This window comes from Garra rufa, chromosome 10 (genome assembly GCF_049309525.1).
Source record: "Garra rufa chromosome 10, GarRuf1.0, whole genome shotgun sequence".
Lineage (NCBI taxonomy): Eukaryota > Metazoa > Chordata > Actinopteri > Cypriniformes > Cyprinidae > Garra > Garra rufa.
In genome coordinates, this window is record NC_133370.1 from 49,493,745 (window position 1) to 49,503,997 (window position 10,253).

The 10,253-nt window shown below is 37.0% G+C and overlaps 2 protein-coding genes across 2 annotated transcripts in view; both read right to left on the reverse strand.

Moving 5' to 3' along the window:
- LOC141343535 (uncharacterized) overlaps positions 1–2,169 on the reverse strand; it is a 6,849-nt gene extending 4,680 nt beyond the window's left edge. Inside the window, exon 1 of the mRNA XM_073848100.1 lies at positions 1,320–2,169. Within this exon, the coding sequence (XP_073704201.1) occupies positions 1,320–1,404 (85 nt within the window). The 5' untranslated portion in view covers positions 1,405–2,169. The remainder of the gene's footprint in view (positions 1–1,319) is intronic.
- A 1,387-nt stretch (positions 2,170–3,556) lies between these two features.
- Positions 3,557–9,014, reverse strand: LOC141343536 (uncharacterized). Its single transcript, XM_073848102.1, has 2 exons — positions 8,710–9,014; positions 3,557–6,710 (listed from the first exon to the last, which is right to left on the reverse strand). The coding sequence occupies exons 1-2, from the start codon at positions 8,792–8,794 to the stop codon at positions 5,428–5,430; spliced, it is 1,368 nt and encodes a 455-aa protein (XP_073704203.1). The 5' UTR covers positions 8,795–9,014; the 3' UTR covers positions 3,557–5,427.
- Between the last annotated feature and the right edge of the window lie 1,239 nt (positions 9,015–10,253).

Here is a 10,253-nt window from a genome sequence, read left to right on the forward strand (position 1 = left end):
ATCCAGAATTTTTTTTTGGAAAAATCAAATATTTGAGCCGGGGACCTCTGGTTGGGTTGAGATGGAATGACCCACAGGTTTTTAGACTGGATTTAGGTCTGGCCTCAGACTGGACCATTATCATCAAGCTGAAAGGTAGATCTGTTATTGTAAAAATTGTTGACTATACATTTTGTCTTGCATGCCTGCAACTAGTAGATATAAAGTAGCATTTATATCTTTGTCATTGTAAAATAAAAATTTTGACATCCTTCTACAAAGAAATTGATTACCGTGTAAATATCGATTCATGATAGCACACGTACATCTGCCAGATGTCTGTTAAAGATCTCTTAATCTAGAAAACATCTGTGTACAAACGTCTGGCAGACGTCAGTTTTACATACATTCTAATTTATAAATATCTTAAAGACATCTAATAGACGTCTATTTGACATCTGATAGGAAACGTCCAATAGAGGTACTGCAGGTGAGGGGACGTTCTAAAACGCTTAACGTGAAAAACGCTTAACGTGGCTTAACGTACGTTAAAAAAAAAAAAAAAAATTCTGTCAAACCTTACGTGGAACAAACACTAACTACTATCAAAAGAACGAGCCCTTATTCCACAGAGAAAGTGAATAATATCACGTTAAGCGTTTTCTCCCCCATAGAAGCCCATTATAAGGAAACAGCTTAACGTGGTTTAACTTACCTCAACAGAGACCAGGGAAGACCAAACTTCTGTTAAATTTACTTATAATAAATAACGAGCTCTTAGTCAGCATATAAAGTGATCGCCCCCCATAGAAGTCCTTTATAAAAAAAAAAAACATGTTAAGCTTTTTCCTTAATGGAGTTTTATAGGGAGAAAACGCTTAACGTGATATTATTCACTTTATCTGTGGAATAAGGGCTCGTTCTTTTGATAGTAGTTAGTGTTTGTTCCAAGTAAGGTTTGACAGAAATTTGGGGTTTCCTGGTCGTTTTTTACGTACGTTAAGCCACGTTAAGCGTTTTAGAACGTCACCAGGTGAGCAAACTACGTCTTGCAGATGTAAATACAGACGTCACGTAGACATCTCCAGGATGTACGTGTGCCATCAGGGTGGCAATTTTTTAATTATTTGTCTAAAAACCTAAATTTTAACCGGATTTGACATGGAAGACATGATATATGATTTGATGAAATAATGTAATAGTTGGTTCAGATGTTTAGCAAGTCTTGGGACAGTAGTTTTGCTATACAAAATTTCCCAAGATAAACCTGTACACTCAATGAGTAGAGAAAACGCTCTTGGTAATAATAAAGTCTTAGTTTTTAATAAATGATCACCAACCTCTTGATTTCTCTGTATCTTGATCTGCCACTCCACATGGCTCTGAATAACTCAAGTCTTCACTTTCCACTTTAATGATCTCCATTATTATGACAGTATGTCTGAGCTGCAAAAATATGGACTAATTAGACAGAAACGATCTGGAGTTTCATATGGAGTTATGGTGCGTTCACACCGGACGCGACTTGCGCGGAAAAAACGCGCTATTCGCGCGTAGTTGAACGCTTGAACATTTGAGTTTACTCGCGCCATTCGCGCGGTAAAATTCGCGTCATTCGCGCGTGACATTTTCTTCACAACAGACGCGAATTCGCGTCAAGGGAGGGGCTTCTGCCACTCGTCAGCGGGAAAGTAGTTGTAAAATAGGTGAATGAGCTCAATTTGCCAGCTTTAGCTTGCTTGTAGTCTCAATATGTATGTATATGTAGGTTAAATTGAGTAAAGAGCGTTTTTTAAAACTAACCAGATTGTCCGACCTCTTCACTCACTTTATTCCTAGCAAGATCCCTTTTATTCCTGTTTCTACAAAAGTCCAAAGATGTATCGTACAGCTCCGAGGAACCACAGACAGCAACGGTGATTTTGTCCGCCATTGTTGTTTCGGATTTCTGCCTCCGTCACTACTAGAGCAAGCTCCTGATTGGTTACCGCGGCGCGGAATTCCGCCGAAGTTCAGATTTTTGAACTCGCGCGTTTCGCGCGATTCGCGCGAATGGCGCGGCAATCGCTTGAACGCTCAATGCGCGCCGCGCCATTCGCGCTATTCGCGCGTTTCGCGCCGCCTCATTCGCGCGTTTCGCGCCGCAGGATGGCTATTCGCGTCTTTGCATTGACTTAACATGTAAATCACTCGCGCTTGCCGCTTCATTCGCGTCCGGTGTGAACGCACCTTTACTCCTGCTTGTTTAGATCGATGAGGATATTATTGAACTGGATCCCAACTCGAATATTTCTTGAGCGGAATTAACGAGTGTTTTTGTTAGATTTAGTAGATGCATTACCTTCTATCGTGTTGTTCTTCTTTGGTTTGTTGGCAGTTCGCTAACAGACTGAATGCCGCCGTCTACTGGTATGTTGCGCTAAACTGGGTTGCCAGATTACCTTCAGATTCCCCTTAATAAGGTTTGATACTGTAAATGCTGGGTAGTAGTTAATGCTGAAAATTACAAAAATTTTAACCATTACAAAGGGGTTACATTAGATTATTTTCACACATATACAGATTTGAATTGTTTCTTTTCTAAATTACATTGACTGTTCTAAAATGACAAACATCAGTGTTTCAGGAGATTGGGGGGCAGCCTAGGCTGGTTGGCTGGTTTTAGCTGGTCAGCAGACTGGTTTTAGAGGGATTTTGGCCACTTTTCCAGCCTAGCCATGCTGGTCAGGCTGGTAAACCACCAGTTAAAACAAGACTGGGAGACCAGCTAAAACCAGCTACTTTCAGCTTAAACCAGCTAAGACCAGCCAACCAGCCTAGACTGGTTTTAGCTGTTTGTTTGTGTTTCAGCAGGGAGAACAGGGGATGTTTGATAAAACAAGTTTACCAAATAAGCAAAGCTTATTTTGACATTTTGAGCCAAATCAAGTGACAATAAGTCAGAATATCTGAAATAAGCCAGGCTTATTAACTTATTTTATGAAACACCCCTTTGGACACATGTTTGATTGATAACTGTTTTATTTCCTTTTTGGGTTTGTGTATGTGCTTTATTTCTCTATTTCAAACATTTTTTCCACAGCATTGGTAGATGCAGTGTTTCCTATCATAGCTGTGCAAAGATTTGGTGTCAAAAATAGTAGCTATTCAACTATAATCAGTATTTAACCTCTAACTAATTCAAGTGATTAAAGATTTTGAAAGATATTGATGGTAATCAGTGTTGAGTAGCACTGGAAAGTTAACCCTGCTTGCTTTAAATGTTTCAAAATGATTTACACTTTAGAAAATTTGGAAAAATGAATTTTGCATTTAGAAAAGTAATCTAAAAGTAACCAAATGTAATCAGTTACATTAATAAAGTAACTGAAATTGTTACTTTTACATTTATACATTTTAAATAAGGTATCTTAGGTAATCTTTTGCATTTCTAAAGTAACCTTCCCAACACTGGTAGTAACTGATTACATGTTGGATCAGAGTCCAAAAATACTCTAATTAGAATATATTAAACTTTTATAATGCTCATAATCACATTTCAAATTACAGGTTCTTTTCTCATGAAATCAGTCTGTGCAAGACTTTGCTTCATTTTATTTCTTGTAATTTCATAATATACAATTAGAATGATAAACACTACTACAATACTGAGAGATAATAATCATAAATAACTGACATATGTACAGTAGTCATCTATAATAGCCAGCACATGCCCAAAGAAGCTTACTGCAAAGCACACAATGACAAAACTGGAATGTGCTTTTCACCTTTGTCAGAGTTAACTGTTAAACAAGAGAGTTTTCTATATATTTGAGTGTTATATGTAGTGTTTACAACACTATTCAACAGCTTGGTTTAACAAAATGGTATTAAATGGAAATAATATCAGTGTTGACACTATTGCTCTTCCCAAAGACTTCGGAACAAACATTCATATTTAGACCAAAATGTAAGATTTATGCGTTTGCATATCAAATGTTCATCCATTTTGATTATTAACACTTCCAGAACAAAAAGTTACAGATAATGTACTCACCCCTTGCCATCCAAGATGTTCGTGTCTTTCTTTCTTCAGTCTTAAAGAATTTGTTTTTTTGAGGAAAACATTTCAGGATTTCTCTCTATATAATGGATATGTATGGTGCCCCTGAGTTTATACAGTTTAAATGCAGCTTCAAAGAGCTCTAAACGATCCCAGCCGAGGAAGAAGGGTCTTATCAAGTGAAATGATCTGTTATTTTCTAAACAAATACAATTTATATACTTTTTAACCTCAAATGCACATGTGTAGTCTGTGTAACCCGGGTCAATAGAGTTAAGGTATAAACTCGGGGGCACCATAGAACTCCACTATATGGAGAGAATGTTTTCCTGAAAAAACATAATTTCTTCACGACTGAAGAAGGACAGACATGAACATCTTGGATGACAAAAGGTACATTATCTGTAAATTTTTGTACTGAAAGTGAACTAATCCTTTAATGTGACGCATATTTGTCAGTCATGCATACATTTCAATAAATGCTTTTTCATTTTATTTATTCAGTGTCATTTACATATGACTGGTCAAATATGCATCATATTTACTAGTTTGCCCAAAAATTAGCTGGAAATGTCCACACCCACAGACCATCCAAGATATAGTGAGTTTTGTTTCTTCATTAGATTTGTAGAAATGTGTCTTTCCATCACTTCCTCACCAACTGATCGTCTGCAGCGAATGGGTGCCGTCTGAACGAGAGTCCAAACCAAGCATTATTATGAATTATAGACTTTAGTTATAGATTATAGATTTTAGTTAAAAACATCTTAATGATTTGTTTCACTTTTTGGCTTCTCAAGATGTTAACTGATGGACTGGAGTGCTGTGGATTATTGTGATGTTTTTATCAGCTGTTTGGACTCTCATTCTGACGGCACCCATTCACTGCAGAGGATCCATTGGTGAGACAGTATGCACGTTACCATTACAGATTTGCGCAAAACTTTGGCGCCATTTTATAAATTATGATTGAAAAGAATTGCAAAATGACTGCATTTCCATTAACCGATGTTATGCGACTGAAACATCATTTTTCCTCTTGCGATAAGTCATGGCAACGGATTTTTGTGGGATTTTGGCTATACTTTATTGAATGTGACCTGTAAATGTAAAAATCCATTGCTGTTTTGCGAAATATTCCTTTTTCGAATTGCCTGAAAAACCACCTCATGCAAGCATAAAAACTTTTTTGCGATATATGGGAGTTTTTGCGCAATTGACGCATTTCCATTAGGGGTATTTTCAGTTCGCAATTTCAATTTAAAGGCTAACGGAAACGCAGCTAGAGATGGAATGACATTTCTCCAAATCTGATGAAGAAACTCGGATGGCCCTGAGGGTGAGCATATATAGGCAAATGTACATTTTTGTATGTGTACTATTCCTTTAAATTTACTAGTGTACATTTACATGGTGTCTATTTCTTTGGCCAGTGAGCAGAGGGTTTTTTTATGAGTCCGTAGATTTCTTAATGTATCAAAAGTCCTCCCACATGAAGCGCAGGGATAAGTCTTCTCTGCGGTGTGAATCCGCTCGTGTTTTTTCAGGTTTCCAGGCTCCGCGAAGCTCTTCACGCAGAATGAACACTTGTAGGGTTTTTCTCCAGAGTGGATTCTCTGGTGCATTGTCAGATGAGCGGCTCTAGTGAAGGCTTTACCGCACTCAGAGCAAACGTGAGCTTTCACTTTCAGGATCGACGGCGATCCCAAACACGGATGGGTTTTGAGGCCGACGACCTGCGAGAACCTCCTTCCACACTGATGGCACATGTAAGGCTTCTCTCCGGTGTGAACCCGCATGTGAACGTTCAAGTTGGCTCTCCGTTTGAAGCTCTTCCCGCAGTGCTGACACAAGAAAGGCCTTTCTCCAGTGTGAACTACGCTGTGAATCTTAAGCTGTGCTTTCTGAGAAAAACTCTTCCCGCACTGAACGCACGTAAAAGGCTTCTCGCTGGAGTGGATCTGCATGTGCGACTTCAAACTCGCTTTATATTTGAAAGTATTTCCACAGTGATGACAGATGAACTGCGTTTCTCGAGTGTGAATCCTCATGTGCATCTTCAGGTTGCCTTTCTGTCTGAAGCTCTGCCCGCACTGAAGACACGTGAAGGGTTTCTCTCCGGTGTGAATTCGTATGTGATTCTCAAGGATGTTTTTCTCTTTGAAACTCAGTCCACATTGATGGCATGTGAACGGCTTCTCTCCGGTGTGAATTCGCATGTGCATATTAAGGTTTCCTTTGCATGTGAATCTCTTTCCACACAGATGACATGCAAAGGGCTTTTCTCCATTGTGATTCCACATGTGAGCGTTCAGGTTTGTTTTTTGTCTGAAACCTTTTCCGCACTGAGGGCAGGTGAAGGGTTTCTCTCCGGTGTGAACTCTAATGTGAGTCTGAAGGATTTTTTTATCTCTGAAAGTCTTTCCGCACTGAGGACATGTGAACGGTTTCTCTCCGCTGTGAATCCTCATGTGTGTATTGAGCCTTTCTTTACGTGTGAAACTCCTTTGGCACTCGGGGCAGGTGAATGAACGTTTGGCTTGTTTTCCTTTGGTCTTTTCTTGGTTCACATGCTCATCACTCTGTGAGAAACTAAAAGGTTTTTCTGCAGAATTGCAAACAGAGGAATTCTGATAGTAATGGTGCTTCTCATCAAGCCCATTCGGTTCTTCCTTCACCTCCATCAAATCTACAATGAGAACAAAACAAACAGTCAAAATCTTTTCCAAGAAATGGAATAATATTTCTACTAATAATAATATTTTGTTCTTATAATTGGAAATCTTAGTGGGAATTAACCAAATACATGCAGACTTTTGCTGGAAAATTATTAGAAGCATCTGGTCTTCATTTATAGTGACTATAAAAGTCTTAAAACAGGTTTTTAAGATGAATAAATCCAAGTAAAGTATGTCAGCAGAACATTTTCAATTTTTAATGCAATACTAAATCCAACAAAATTTAAGTAAAACACATAGAAACTTAAAAGGAAAAACAAATACAAGCAGCACTTCTTATTGAATAAGAGCACATAACTTAGGACTTGATTGGTCAATTTTTGTACCACTTATTGCAGCAGAGCTCCAAACAGATCACATTGTTCTCCTGTATGCAGACACAAAGGTAGTATATAGGGTAAACTCAGGTAAAGTGGGCCACCTTTTGTAAAATGTAATTTAGACACCTGGATGTTTTTTTAGGGGTCATGTCAAGTCGAGCGAACACCAAAATTCAAAAATCATAATGTTTTCTCTTTGTTTTTTTTTTTGTTTTTTTATTGTTTGAAAAAACTACTTTTCGAACTCCTCCTAGACAGTTTGTCTGATTTTCACCAAAATTGGCTCAGATTATCTTCAGACCATGATGGCAAAAAGTTATGGAATTGAAGTTGATTACTCAAACCGTTTTCGAATAACGCACAAACAAATTCTACGACAACCATGCAATGTGTGGCCATATGTGAGGCCATATCTCTGAAACAGTTTGGTGTTTTGAGACCAAACTCTGTTTTATAACAAACATGACCTGAGGGTACCTGCAGTATTTCAGCACAGTGCCACCTAGTGGTCAGGAGATATGAAAATGCCTATTTTAGCTTATAACTTCTAAATGGTTTGGCCAAAAATCTCCATTTTCATAAAATGCTATATATGCTATATTATATATGATTTTCAGATGGTTAACCTTGGCTTATTTATAGCTTTAAAATTGAAATTATATTATCATTATAATACGATTTGACCACTTTATTAAAAGCTTATTTCAGACATGCAATTCTGCAAAAATAGTTTATGATAAAAAAAAATAAACATTTGAGCATTAGAATCATCTGCAAAGTTTTAATTAGTTTACATGGTTATGACTACTAAAAAATAACCTGCAGGGAACATTCTGGGAACGTTTGTTTTAGGTTATAAAATTAAACCAAAAAATAACCTGCAGGGAATGTTTTGATTGGTTATTTGAAAGAGAACCTACAGGGAATGTTCCTGGAACGTCCTCATTTGGTTCTCAAAAAAATAACCAAATGGGAACCTAAACTTAAAAATAACCTGCAGGGAGCGTTCTCTGTAGGTTATGAAACTAAAACTTCAAAATAACCCTCAGGGAACGTTCCGGGAAGGTTCTTTTTAGGTTATAAAATTTAACCAAAAAATAACCTACAGGGAACATTCTGGGAACGTTTTCTATTGGTTATTAGAAAGAGAACCTACAACGTTCTCATTTGGTTCCCAAAAAATAACCAAATGGGAACCTAAACCTAAAAATAACCTGCAGGGAACATTCTGGGAACGTTTTTTTTTTGTAGGTTATAAAAATTAAACCTAAAAATAACCTTCAGGGAATGTTCTGGGAACGTTTTCTGTAGGTTATTAAAAAAATAAACTAAAAGTAATCTTCTGTATTGGTTATTAGAAAGAGAACCAAGGATTTGGTTTTTGGATTTGGTTCCCAAAAAAATAACCAAATAGAAACATTATGGGAACGTTAGGGGAGCGTTATCCATTATTTTGTAGAGGGCTAAAAATGGCAGTTTTCACCCCATCAACCATAGAACCACAGATAACGCAAAAATAACTTTTCTAAATTATTGTTATAATGTTAAAATGATAGAGCAAACGCTCTAAAAATACGTATTTGTACCTTGACAGCAGTGATTAATAAACAAATGAAGAATGATCACCAACCTCTTGGTTTCTCTGTATCTTCATCTTTCACTCCGCATGGCTCTGAATAACTCATATCTTCACTTTTCACTTTAATGATCTCCATTATTATGACAGTATGTCTGAGCTGCAAAAAGATGGACTGACTAGACAGAAACGATCTGGAGTGACTCCTGCTTATTTGCAAACAATGAGAACACGCAATTATTGCATTGTATCCCAGGTCTCATATTTCTTTGGTGCAGTTCAGGTGCACACACAGCTGTCTAGACTTTAAAGTGTGTTTGTTAGATTTAGTAGATGTCAGATGCGCCGCTTCTTTTAGAATCGTGTTGTTCTTCTTTGGTTTGTTGGCGATTCACAAACCGACTGAATGCCGCCGTCTACTGGGCTGTTGCACACTATTGGAGTCCACATTACCTGGACTTTATTTAGTCTGCCTCATCTCAATATACTTTATTTAGCTTTACAACATTAATAAAAACATGCAACAAAAGGGGAAATATATTTGGATAAATATGCATTATGCTGTTGGTGTGTACACTACACCCTGATTTTAATATTTTTAAATATCCCTGCTGTTCAATACCCTATGATTTTGAAGCAAACTGCCTATAATGCATTAAACCTTAGAAAGCATCATTCATTTTTGTTGTTAAACAGAGGTTGGAAGGTTTGTTAACAATATATTTTAACCTAAAGAAAAAAAAAGTTACTCTTTATATTACAAAACTAATACATTCAAATGGTCAGATGTGAGCTTCTAACAGTTCAGATCCTTGAGCTTTTGTTTTAATGAAAGACTGGTGATAAATGTCTGTTCATAAAAATGTTGGAAATTCTGCAAATCTGGATTTCATCAGGATTTGATGTGTCCTCTGTGTCAGCTTCTTGTGTCACTATGTGTCATTAACCACATTTGGCTGTTAAAAACATGCTTCTTAAACCAAAAAGAGAGCAGGCAGAAATCTAATCAAATCTGATCAATTTATTGTGCTTTACACTCTTAAAAATAAAGGTGCTTCAAAAGGTTCTTCAAGCGATGCCACAGAAAAAACATTTTTGGTTGCACAAAGAACCATTCAGTCAAAGATCCATCTTTTCTTACCTTTTTATAATCTGAAGAACCTGCTTTCACCAGAAATAACCTTTTGTGAAACAGAGAGGTTCTTCAGATGTTAAAGGTTCTTTATGAAATGGTGAAGCACCTTTATTTTTAAGAGTGTAGTGTGTAAAATTGTGTAGTGTTGCATGGACAGTCAGGCTGAATACAATATATACAAAATACTGAACACAGAATATGCATAATACATACTTTACATATATTTACAGTATTTACTGATGACATGAGATGCAAAGGTAGGGATATGCAATAAGCCTCCTTGAGTTGAACAACAGAACAATACTGAATGCACTTTCTGCAGTGAGGAGAACACAACACATTAAACTTGAATATGTCAAAATATCAATAATATTTTGATTCCTCATGATCTGACATCTGAAATCTGTCATGAAACTTGGCACTGGCCATATAAAGCATGCATTACTACAACAATCAAAGCACT

Coding starts and splice junctions, on each gene's coding strand:
- LOC141343536 (XM_073848102.1), bottom strand. CDS start 8,794: ATGGAGATCATTAAAGTGAAAAGTGAAGATATGAGTTATTCAGAGCCA. Junction 6,711..8,709: donor AGATACAGAGAAACCAAGAG/GTTGGTGATCAT, acceptor TTCTCATTGTAG/ATTTGATGGAGGTGAAGGAA.